The sequence below is a fragment of the Python bivittatus genome, unplaced genomic scaffold (genome assembly GCF_059951505.1).
Source record: "Python bivittatus isolate LINGU-HERP-01145 unplaced genomic scaffold, Pbiv_v1 ctg000010_np1212, whole genome shotgun sequence".
NCBI classification, from domain to species: Eukaryota; Metazoa; Chordata; class Lepidosauria; order Squamata; family Pythonidae; genus Python; species Python bivittatus.
Window position 1 is genome coordinate 5,472,218 of NW_028277029.1, and position 13,289 is coordinate 5,485,506.

At 37.2% G+C, this 13,289-nt stretch overlaps 1 protein-coding gene across 2 annotated transcripts in view; it reads left to right on the top strand.

The window, feature by feature from the left end:
* COG5 (component of oligomeric golgi complex 5) overlaps window positions 1–13,289 on the top strand; it is a 145,833-nt gene that overhangs the window by 69,645 nt on the left and 62,899 nt on the right. For both annotated transcript variants that reach the window (XM_088153433.1, XM_088153478.1), the window contains one exon: window positions 1,493–1,623. In XM_088153433.1, coding sequence (XP_088009559.1) covers window positions 1,493–1,623 — 131 coding nt within the window. The remainder of the gene's footprint in view (window positions 1–1,492; window positions 1,624–13,289) is intronic.

Below are 13,289 nucleotides of genomic sequence, written 5' to 3' on the forward strand. Positions count from 1 at the left end.
TTCAGTATTTACGTTTCCCTTTTAGTAGCGCTGTCTACTTTAAACAGGTCTTTTCTATCCATATCCACAAAATACAGATTTTGTGGGACATGAATATATCTCTGAAAAAAGTATTCTATTATTAGGCTCTTCAGATCAGTCTTGTAATAGAGCAGCATAATATCACAGTGTGCATTATTTCTACATTTGCCCTAAATCGCAGGTTTCCACTGACAGAAAGACTAGTATTTAATTTCATAAGAGATAAATATTACAATGAAGTGCCTTGGTTGCAGAAAACTCAAGACCTGATGCCATTTTTAATAGCAGTCTCATGTTCCATGAAATATTTACTTTCTGTGTAGCTTGGTATTTTTTGTATGTTTTTATTATAAAACTTTATTATAAACATATGGTCACTTTACATTTTTCAAGCTGACAGCAAAAAATAATATAGATACAGAAAAGTGAATTGCTGAACCAAAGTAAAAAAGTAAGACATAAAGATCTTAACTGAGGAACTTTCATTAGCTCATTTTTCCCTTTCCTTCCATTGTTCCTAGCTACTAATACTTAATCACTACTTAAGTATTTTGTCTTTTTCTTCAAATATTGGAAAATTGTTGCTTTTATTTATTTAAATAATTTTGTCTGATATTTTAAAATTGATTTCTAAAAAAACATATTCCAAACATCTAAACCTGTGTGATGTATCATATGTAAAGGAGCCATTCCTGCGTACATTTAAGTAGACATCTATTATATGAATATATACAGTTTTGCCATCGCTGTGTATTCTCTGACATTGGTCTCCCATTTTTTTATTGTCAGCAGTTTGTACCTTGGTATTAACTTAAAGATTTCATCATACATATGTATAGCCATCACATTATTGTCTTTTCGAGTAAGTGGAGTGCAGAAAAGGAGCAAAAAAATCATAAGACAAAAAAAGTAAAGCCATCAAATAAGAAGAAAGGGGAACATAGCTAAAATTAGTTAGACCAACACCATTTACTATACCTTTCCTTAACGTTCTTGCCTTGCAAAGCTGTACAAAGCTTATAAATAAATGTTACAAATAAATAAATCCTTGCTTCTACCATGACTGTACATGTTTTCATGTATTGCCTATTCTCCTTATTGCCATGATTCGGTGCTATTATATTTATTCCCATAATTGAGCTTTGAACTTGACTTACTATTTAGCAGTCAGTCTACTTTATTTATTTATGGTGATAGCTGAATGAAATAATTTTAACTTGTAGTGTATTTTAATTGAAATACTTACCATTCTTTTTCTAAGTGAAAACAATTAAAAAGAATGAATGCATTAAATTTTGTGTTGGATATTTTAATATTGATTAATAATTTTTCTTGTCCCTTCCAGAATAACTCAAGACAGCACATGCCTGTGTACATGATATTGTGATGTTATATAGTACCTAGAAAGTTTAACATGTTTCACTGTTATTTTCAGAATTGTGGTAATATCAACATTCTGTTCTTTTTATAGATTACCTTTCTCAAGGAATAGATCTTTCTGGAATTGAAGTAATTGAAAATGAACTGCTTTTTATTGCCAGAGCGCGACTTGAAGTGGAAAATCAGGCTAAACGGTTGCTTGAACAAGGAATAGAGACTCAGGTAAAAATGTCTTTTTGTTTTGTTTATCTGTTTATCTAAAACAGATAAAAAGGGTCAGTATAATTATGATAAAATGAATGGGTCAGAGTTTTTTTAAATGTTGAAAAGTTACATCTTAATGAGATTATGTGGATAACATAAAATATATGTTGGTCTAACATTGCATAAGTTTAAGTACTTACAGAGGTTATATGTTTGGCTTCCAGTAAAATAATGGAACTGGAAAACCTGCATTTTTCTTACCTGCTGTTTGAAGAGATGCTAGAATAACGCTTCTTGTCCTCTTCCATACTTGTCTCAAGTTGTCAGCAAAGTCAGTCTGAATTAGGTCAAGTAGGAGGAAGGAGGGCACAGATGTCTTTCAGTCCACCTACCAGTTGAAGTCCACCCACCTTAAACTGTTTGTGTTCAACAGTAAAAAAATGTGCATGTAACTTGTTGAATATGACTCAAAACCTTTGCAAAGCATCTTACTTAACTCTGCCTGTGCTGTAGAGCACACTGGGCAACAATTACTCTACAATTATTTTGATCAGATCTTGTTGAATTGTGCTCATTATTTCAGTAGTAGTTTTTTTTTTTTTTTTAATGAGATTGGGTTGCTAGCCTGTGGCCCAGCCTTCCTCCTTTCTCATCCAGGAGTAGGACTGGCATAGCAACTAGTTGTTATAATATAGGAGAACTTCATGTGTTCAAGAAAATTAATGAATCACCGTTTTCAAGAACATTTCTAGGAATATAGAATAGATTGTCATATGCAAAGCAGTATATTTACAGTTGCATAATCTATTTGTTTTGTAGACACAATAATTCTATAGGCCATTCTTGATGCTAGAGATATTTCTTTTAAAAAGAGAATGTAAAAACAAAAAAACTCCTCTGCTTTTAAATTAGGCTATTATACTCTTTGATCCATTGCAGATTAAATATGGGTTTATTTTTTATACTTAATTTCCTTTATTTCTTTAATTCAAGGGTGATTCAAATAATTTATGACTATGAAACAAGTCTATATGTGATGCAAGAATCAGTAAAAGCTGTACTTTAGGAACTAAACACAAAGTGTGGGATTAGTTATTGTCCATGAAATGTACTCTTGCATTTTAAATCAGGCAGGTAATGTTTATAAGTTTATTATTTATATTAGATTTGGGAATGCAGAATGTTGTGCCTTCCCTCTGTTATTAGTTAAGTCTATGATAAACAACCTCCCTTTTTCAATAAATTGGTTAATTTATAATTTTCTTTTATTCTGATATTAATAGTGAATTTAATCATACGTAGAATATAAACCATTATGAATATAGCCCTAATTTTTTCTAGTAATTTATTCTGTGACCTGAACGTACCCCTCCTCCACAATTAGCCAACTTTTTGGCTACAGAATGTGTAAATATCTGCGTCCTTTTCTTGTACTATGTCTGATCTTGTATCACAATTTTTTACTTTCTATTAGATGTTGAAGGTAACTGATGAGTGAAGTCCTAGAAAATTAATTGTGGATCATTTGAACAATTGGCAAACCTATTAGCCTGTACCTCAAAATAATCAAGGAATTATTAGTGTTCCTGCCTGCTATGCATGACCAATGACTTGCTTTCAATCAACTGAAGGATTATTTGGAAGAAGTTTATTAATGCTTAATTGAATCTGGAATGAAAGGAAAATGAAAGTGTCAGGATGAAATGTTGCTGGGTTTGCTTCTCAGATGTGTTGATGAACATAGCAGTAGATAATTTAGGAGACAAATCTGCTCCTTGCTACAGTCCTAAGAAACATGCAGATTGTTTGGGACTGGAAGAGAGAGACTGTGTGCGCTGGAAATTAAATGTCAGATAATGATTATTTCCCATTTGATATGAAATATTTACATATTTATTAATTTACTGAGCAAACATGTCTCTCCAATTGCTATCAACTCTGAGTGGCATACATATCTGTCATCTGTAAATCAGATTAAAAAAATAAAATTACAAATGCCAAAATCAAAGTACATTTACATATATAAACACTAGAAATATCCATTGCATTCGATAAATACTCCAAAGGTAGAGGAAGCGGCATTAAAATGTCCTAACCCACACAGCCTGCCTTCCTACTGGAACAGCAGAGTTTTAATGGCCTTCCTAAAAACCAACAGGGTAGGATCTATTTGTAGTATGTTCAGGAGAATGCTGTTCCACCAAAGGGGGGCAGCAGTTGAAAACATTCATTTCCTTGATCTTTGTTGTTGATACTCCCTGAGAGAAGGAATACGGAGAGAACCTACCTTATCAGATCTTACTGAACAGGCAGTACAATTCGAAATAGGCTGACTTGAAGATATCCAGATCTTGAGCCATATAAGGTTTTAAAGGTGACAACCAGCACCTTGAACTGCACCCAGAAGAACGCAGTCAGTGAAACTCTCATGGTAATAGTGTTATTTGAGTGAATTGAGATGCACATGTGACTTCTTGAGATGCTACATTCTGGACCAGCTATGGTTCTGAATGCTCTTCCAGGACTGCAATATGTAATGCATGATACTATAATCCAAGCAAGAGATTACTATGGTTTGAGTGACTAGACTGAATCTCGCCAGACTAAACCTGTGCTAAAGCAACTAGTGGATATACCCCGTGAGACTCTAGGGAGGGGTTAGCCTCATCCTCTTTCTCTTCCCACAGTCTTGCTGCAGGCTGAGAAAGCGCTTGCTCTAGAATGTTCCCCCTCCCTCCTGATAACCTTGAACCTCCATTCCAGTATCCTCCTCGCTCAAGCCTTCCATTACATCTTCAGACCTTTTTCTGAATAGAAGTTCTTCTGTGTAAAAGCAATCAAGCAATGCCCCTCCCCCACAAAAGTGCTACAATTTTACCTGTATTAGTTTAATTGCTAACCATATATACATTATATATATGTGTATGTATGTATGTTTGTATGTTTGTTTGTTTCAGCTAGACCTCTAATTGCAGAAGTATTCAAGATAAACTTTATGCGTGTGTGTTTAATCACAGACATCCTAATCTGCCTCCGAAGGTTTTAGGGCAACATACATGGAGTTACCTCATTCTGTCCCACATCCCTGTGAAGGAGAGTTAAATTAAAATGGCAACCGTAATGTGAATAGAGATTTATACTCTAGTCTTGTTGCACAGAGTAGAGATTTGTATACCAAATTTATTTAATGTTACAGTATTAATTTATTTTATCAAATATATAGAATCACCCTGCTCAACCAACTCTGGGCAGCTTACAGTAAAAACAGCCAATAGAAAACCCCAATAAGATAGCAAGTTTAAAATGTCAAAAAAGAAAAAAAGAACCAGGCCTCATCATAAAAGGACATCCCAAACAATTCCTTACCCCAGTCCCTGGGGAAAGTGCTAGGTCTTCAAGGCTCTGCTAAAGGACAGCATGGTTGGGGAAGGAGGCCATTCCAGAAGGCAGGTGCCATAATAGGGAAGGCCCACATCCTGGGATCCATCAGTTCATATTGTTTCAAGGATAGGACTGTCTGTGTGCCAGCATTGCCAGACAGAAACAGTGGGAGAAAGGCAGTCCCCCAAGTAACCATATCCCTGTGCACCCTTTCCAACCCGTGCTGTACCCTCATTGCACTGCTCTTGCGCACCCCCTTGCACCCTCCCTGACCCACACTGCACCTCTCATGCATTCCCTTACATCCTCGCCAACCCTTGCGCACCCTCCCTGACCCACCCCCGCGCACCCCCTCTCTCCCTCCCACACCTGACAGCCAGGGATTTACAGCTTCCTGCTGTCTTGTTGTAGGAAGCTGGAAGGAAATTGCTTTGCCTGTGGGATTCACTTAACAATGGCAACCAGTACTGTAGGGATTGCCATCACTAAATGATGCGGTCGCGCTTTACAACCACATTGCTTAGTGACAGAAATGATGGTCCCAATTGCCATCATAAGTTGAGGGCTACCTGTATTTATGAATTCCCCCTTCCCCCTCCTACTCCAGACTTTTGAACTGGAAGGAGCGGCCAAGATTCTAGTAGTCAGACTCTTTAATTTCCACCAACACATCACACTGTTTCTCTTTCTAAAGGTGGCTCTAAAACTTGAGTGACATCTAATGTAGCTTGCTGTGCATCTTTTATAACCTTCACATTTGCTTTTGAGGTTTTTTTTACTATGATTGTCAGACTTACTAATATTGTCAGACTTCTGTTTCCTTAAAATAGCTTGATAGTCTGTCAGGACTATATCCTTCCCTATACATAATGTGGAAATGTGAATCCTGGTGACTCTAACACATTTTCTTAAACTACATGAGATGTTTTGAGCTCTGTTTTTTCACTTTTAGGGGAAAGATTGTGTGAATGATCTGTTTGGCACTAGTATAGCCAAGTTGGGGTTATCAACTGTTTACACATCTGCACCACACACATAGAGAAGTCTGTGAACATGCCCATTAAATTTGGTATCCTACGCACAGCTAAAATAGTTAGCAAAAACATGCCTCTAATCTGATCCTAATTATATTTATTCACAAATGAATCCTACTAATTTCAGTGAGAGCTGCTAGCAAAAAATTATGCTAAGGACTTTGATGCTGCTGCCCTACAAGACCTACTTAGACATTACAAAATGTCTTTGTTCCAGTCTGAAGGATTGTTTATGCTGAAGTTCCTATTCCATGAAAATAAGATACTGAATATGGACATTAAAAAGTGGACAGATATAATGTACTGCAATACTTATCTTTTTGAGTTAGAGTTTAAAATAAGCTAGAGATTTCTCTGCAGTATAATCAGCTGATAGTGATACAACCTAGAATATCTTTTCAGTTTCCATAGGAACAGATGGCAGAATGTTTGAATCTTGGAAGTGTAAGTGGAATATATTTCCGATGGTCTTGCTTACCAAGTTTTGTATTCTCAAAACATAAAAAATATGGCATATTACATGGGGCATATTGCTGTTGATTTTAGTTATTCTTCATATAATTGGTATTATAAGTTTAGCTACTTGTGCATTTCTGAAGAAAGGAATCCATCACTAAGGAAGATGTCACCAATTTTCATAAGATCTGCATAAAGAAATGTATGTGCGTAAACACAAATTTAAAACAATTATTGTTTTCATAGAAACTCAATACTGCTCAAGATCTGTAGAGAAAACTTTAATGAGATAACCTCTGTTCCTGCTGTCGGCTGTCTGCATGCTATTTTATCTTTAAAATAGTCACTTCAAGTAGAGGGCAGTCCTACAAAGTATATGTAAGGGTCTCTTTCACAATCAGGCCTGCTTCACGTGGCCTGAACCACCTGGGATGATACAACCATTACTATTTTGGCTGGAATGTATTGCTGCCACCTTCTTTTATTTCCCTCAACCAAGGAAATACAGGTAGTCCTTGATTTACGTCCACAATAGGGACTGTAAAATTCATCATTAAGGAGTGCTGTTGTTAAGTGAGGCATCATGTGACTGCACCTGATTTTATGACATTTTTTGTGGTGATTGTTACGTGAATCACTGTGGTCGTTAAGTGAATAATGTGATCGTTAAGTGAATCACATGCTTCCCCATTGACTTTGCTTGTTAGAAGCTGGCTGGGAAGGTTGCAAATGGTGATCACGTGACCCTGGGACGCTGCAACCATTGTAAATACATGCCAGTTGCCAAGTGTCCGAATTTTGATCACATTATCGCAGGGACCCTGCAACAGTCATAAGTGCAAGGACTGGTCGTAAGTCACTTTTTTCAATGCCTTCGTAACTTCAAACAGTTACTGAACAAGTGGTGGTAAGTTGAGGACTACCTGTAGAAGTATGACAAAAGAAGGAAAGGGCCTTCTCCTTTCTGCTAATCAAAAAAACCCCAAGAGCAGTTTAAGCCCAGCATCTTTGCAGTCAGGTAACAACTCTCAAGACATAAACTGGCATAAAATTGTCTGTTAAAATAATATTTGATTTATTAAGGCAGACAACAACAAACACAGATGGTTGTTTGGCTAAGATTAAAAGAATTAGCAATTAAAGAGCTTTTGTAAACAAAGGAAAAGTAGGTAGGCTCATCCAAACCAGAGACTGACCATTAGGAAAAACAGCTTTGTAAGGACAGAGCTCTGAATGTATCTAAAATAATATAACATACTTTCTGTCTAAATAATCACTGTATATAGAAGTTTAAGTGCACTGGATTTTGTGTCCTGAATCTTGAATCATAGGCATTGGCAGAATCCAGCCATCTCACCAAAAGGATGAAATGAGCGTTATGACACACCCTCTTGGGTACAGCGTCACAATGTAAGGGTCAGAGCTTTTCATTCTTCCTTCCTTGCCTCCCTCTAATATCCAGTAATATCCTTAATATCCAAGGGAAGATATTCTTCTTATAAGAGGTAGAGGGGACCAGTCCACAGGCCAGTTACGGGTATGCTGTTGATCTAGTGGGAACTTCTAGAGCTTCCCCAACTAGAATTGCCTGATATGTCACCACTACTGGGTGTGTGTGTTTGTGTTTTAAATTTGAAAATCTTCATTTTCCTTTGTTTTCCTGTCATAACAGACAAAAATTGTTGATAACTTAGTTTGTGGGGAAATATGGTTTCATAATATGAAAGGTTAGAATGTGGTCTACAAACTGTCACATCACATGAAATTTGAAAAAAATGCACCTAGTTCACCGATACTTTATCAGAGGAATTGAATTAATTGAACAGTAATTATTTAGTTTTTTTTTTTAATATAGAAACAAATTGATAAAGACTGAGAACAATGACTACAGACATTTCTCATTGATCTGAAAAAGCTAAACAGGGTTTAACCTTGTTACATCTTGGGTGAGAAACCACCAAATATTCCCAGGGATTAAGAACTTGAAAAAGTATTCTGGAAGAAGGTAATAATGAGCTGCTTCTGTACTGCTGCCCCCCCCCCCCAAAAAAATACATGGTCATCAGGAATTGAGCTCAACTTGAGAGGGGCTTAATTTACCGTAATTTTCTATTTCTGTTCCCAAATTCTAGACTAAAATCTGAGCCTTTGAATTAAACTTCCAGTTGTTTTGAGAAGAGAAGAATATTCTTCCAGTTTCAGAGTCTGAAGACATGTGCTCCAACAGCCTTGCTAAAGCTGATTAGGTTTAGGAAAGATCATTGTCTAGATGAGGAACTTTTGGAAAAGCCCATGTTCATTGCCTTGGAGCTCTTTGGTGCAAAGTAGGATATCAGTGCAATAAAATGAACAATGGAAAGGTAACACTGGCCTGCTTTAACTCCCTACGCTGCTTCTGCTAGCAGGCAGGCATAAACCTCTGGATAGTCCAGAAGGAGGGCCTGAAAAAAAAGTAGTACTTGTATGTCTCTTGTTCTGTCTTGTAGTATTCAGAAGTATACTGCCTGTGACTAAGGAAGTTTCATTTTGTATCGTTGCTTAGAGCCAATAAGTGTTTTCTACAGGAGGAGGAAAAAGAATATAATGAGCAGAAATAAATTTGATCATCACCTACCCAGGATTTGAGATTTATAGAGGGAGGGGAGTGATTAAAGCAGAAAAGAACAACATAATGATCTTTCAGATGACGTTGAATTCCTGAAACCATTAGCCATAGGGAGAATAGCTAGTGACTGTGGGTCTTTTACTTTGCCACTGTTGTCAATCCCAAGGGGAAACAATTGGGAAGGAAGGAAGGAAGGAAGGAAGGAAGGAAGGAAGGAAGGAAGGAAGGAAGGAAGGAAGGAAGGAAGGAAGGAAGGAAGGAAATTACTTAGAAGGCGAACAAGAAATGAGCAATCAAGTGAGGAGCTGTTCTCCCTCTCCTCCCTCCCCTTCAGGAGGAAAAAGAGGCAATAGAGCAGTAAGGAAAAACGTGAAGATCCTGGTTAAAGAAGTGCCTGAAATTTAAAGATTTGCAATTGGAAGCCCAAATTCCTCTTGCAGGTTTGCTGTGTGGTTGCCTGGTTATTAATGAGGTAGATGTACAAGGAAGTTTTGATTGCTTCTCTTAGTGATGATTTTTGGGTGAGCAGTTAAAACTTTAGTGCATTTTGTATTAACTTTAATGACATCCTGTTCGTGGATTCTGGTTAGTTTTGTTGCCCTGTGATAATGCCCTCAGGAAAGGAGGGAACACTTGCTATCCCTTTTAGCAGCTCTTTAAAGAAGTTGTGACATTTCCTGGGCTTGCATAGTAGCTGAATGGACTCAGGAAGATAGGCATCTGAGTAAGTAGCTGGTGACAGGTGGTGACACATGGTGGCACTCTGTTGCCATCTCCTTGAAACCTCTTTCATTTAAATGCATATTTTTGGGGGACCATGTATTTACCATGCAGGCTCAGGAAAAGTTGTGGCTTCTTTAAGAAATATTTGTTTTGGATGGTACAGATGCAAGGACAACCATTAGGTATATTTTTCACCTGGGCTGGGTTTTCTTTATGGCTTAACAGTTCCATGAGCAGAATTTTAGTTTCACTAATATAAAATCCTAACCCTAACTATTTCCTACTTCTCTTCTTAAGTGAACCTACTACCTACACCTCCAACTTTTCCAATTAGCCTTAGGGCAATACCTTCGTTGCTGCATAAGCTAACAGGACAATTGGCCAGATTTTTTTACCCATGTTAGAGTTTGTTAATAATAACTCAGTTGATGCCTCCACTCAGTTGTTGCCATTTCAGGCTCCCTATAGCTACTCTCTGCACTTGCTTCCAAGTGCTTCAGATCCCTCTCCCCTTCCAAAGTTCTCCTTTCCAGTTCCACGTCCTTAAAAATCAATTGGACCATGCCAAGAGCTCCTACAAGTGCTCTACTGACCACCATTGCCATGAAGACCTCCCCACTTTCAGTTGGAGATCATGTCTTCAATTTTCCACCATTCTCCCCTGGTACAGGAACATTCTCCTTATCCATTATTCCATCATGCCTCCCTACCCCCCACTCACCCCAATCTCAGTGAAAGAGGCAGAGGAGTTTGGGGCAGAGTTCATTCAAGATTCATGGAGAAGGAGTCTTGAGTATTGGATTCATCTGGAAAGCTGCGCAAACACTGAGCATTTTGGGGAGGTGGCAGATAAGCTAAGAGCTGACAGGTAAGCTCAACAACTACTCAGTTTCAAGGCCATCAAGAGCACCAAGAGTTTCTTAATTCTCAGGGAGGGTAGGAAGAACAAGCTGCAGGTTTGAACTACCATTGATATAAGAGGCTCTTAAATCCTTACAACTGCAGTGGGCAATCAGTAGGTTTGTTTGGCTTATTTCTGACTTTCAATAAAAATTCTTATTTAGCAGACCTGTGCCCATGGGACTTGTGCTGGATCCTAGCTTAGCAAATAAGGTTAGCCGTGTAGAGTCAAGAGGTCTGAGATTTATCACTGAGTCTTAGTTGGAGGAACCTGATGCACAGTCTGGGAAATCCTGCACAAACAACATCAGATGGTATAGGCAGAATGTGATAGGTTTCATTCAAGATACAGGGATCCATATCAGGAACACCAGGGCCCTATGTCCCACAGTGCTGAAGATCTTTAAGAAGCATTCTGTTTGGAAAAAAATGAATGTGAACAGCATTTTAGGCTAGTTGTTTTTATATCCTCAGTAACACGTTCAGTATTATAAATTGTTTATTTCAACTTTTTAAAAGTTTACTATATAACAATAGTAATCAATGCTACTATTGGGGAGCAAATTGATTTGTATATTTATCTGTACTTGTAAGATCTGAACTACAGTAAGCTGTTGTATGTAATAACAGAATATTTTCGTTACAAAAAGGTCTAATGAGTCACAACAGCCATCATTAAGGTCCTCATGTTCACTTAGTAAAGTTAAATTGGCTTGAAACATTTTCTGGTTGTAATAAAATATCACTCTTGTTAATGAGAATTAATTAGAATTTTTTTTAAAAAAAATCCTGTTATATATGAGTTTTATTTATTCCCTAGAAGAACATGGTGATGGGCTCTTTTGAGTAAAAAAAAGAGAAAGCTACCATGAGCTTTAATGACTATAATTGTATATTGGAAAATGTCAACCTTGACAAATATTGACCTTTGTGATCTTGAAAAATCTTTATTTGCTTTGAAATTGGTTAAACTTCAGGAAAAGTAAATTGCCTGCGGTAGGTGCTAAATGAGAAATGGTGAGGGTGCTTATCACTCTTCTTTAATTGCATTTCTCCTAGGATATATTGGAAAAGGTAGATATCACAGAACAGAAAAATCAGAGGTAAAAATATCTGCCAATATTTTTAGATTGTTTTTATCACTGCGTAATTAAATGACTCTTGGGCCCTGGCCTCTCTGACTGACCCATTCAAGAGCATGTCAAAACTGTTATAGTAATCCTGTTTAGAAGTCTGAGATCCGATGCACAAAATTATCTGATAGCTATAAAAGTCTCCATATGTTTAAGCATTTCTCTTGTGAGATGGATCCTAAGATGGTTTTAAAGGAATGTAAAAAGGCCAGTCCTTCAACACAAAGCTTATAAACTTTATACAGAATGGAATTCAATTCCTCCTCCAGAATACCCAAATTAAGAGATTTAGTGCCACCACTGCAAGAGCACACTCAAGTGATGTTTCCTAGGAACAGGCAGGACACTTGGGTAGGCTGTGAAGCCTTTGGCAATTGTATAAATAGGTGTGAATTCCACTTCCATCCAACACACTTTTATCTGGTTGAATCTCCACACAAATGAGTCCTAAGAGACCAAGAAGGAGAGATAAATAATAAATTATTAGCTAAGCAGCATTATTTCTTTATTACAGGCTTGAATAAAGTCTGCAGACTTCAGAGCAAGTTATAAAGTTTTCAAGTGGCAGTATCACTATTGCTAGGCTGTGAAGAGACCCACAAGGGAGAAAGCATTATACAGTAGTTGCTTGATGAATGTCTGATGGATGAACTTGAGCTACTCTGTACAGGGGAGGGGAGAAGGGGGGAGTTTTACTGTGCTGCAGCAACCCCCTTCCCTATTACTCAAGATTGGTTATTTTATGGGAAAGAGAAACATTACAACCCATAACCCTATATTTGGCTCGGCCCTAGATAAAGCAGAGTTGTTATCTATTATAACCCAGCACTAAAATTCCTGGTGAACTGTGCCAAATGCTATGAAGATTTTTTTTTTTGTTTCAACTATAAGCCAACTTCAGGGAAAATCCTTTTGTTAATTATTTGTTTAAGATTCCGGACTGACTTCAGTTTAATTATTGAAGATATCAAATATGTAAGTATGAACTCCTACAGCTCCACAATTATCTTCTAAATAAATACTGTGTTCTTTTGCCCATTTTGCCTAATGAGCTGATTCTTCAATCCTAACTTCATGCTGATACTTTTCGAGATTTCTTGTAGGCCTCTTTAAAAAGTAGGGGGAGGCAGATCTTACCATTTAATATTTGAGTTGTGGCGGGGAGCATTCCTGCTGGTGGTAATGGTAAGTTTTATTGGATCCTTTAAAGCTGTAGGTGAGAGTAATGGGACTTGTGGTGTTTTTTTTATTGGAATTGGGTAAGGGGGATAAAAAGAGGAAATTACAGATAGGAGTATAAAATCTTGGATATCTAATGGAAAGTGAGTAGATATCTGACACCCGTTTCAACTTCAAGCTTGCAGACCTACTCCTTTGTAAAGATGCAGTATGTATTACAATAGTCTACCCATGAAGACTAAAGAACTCAAGGATTTCTGAAAGTGCTTCAAG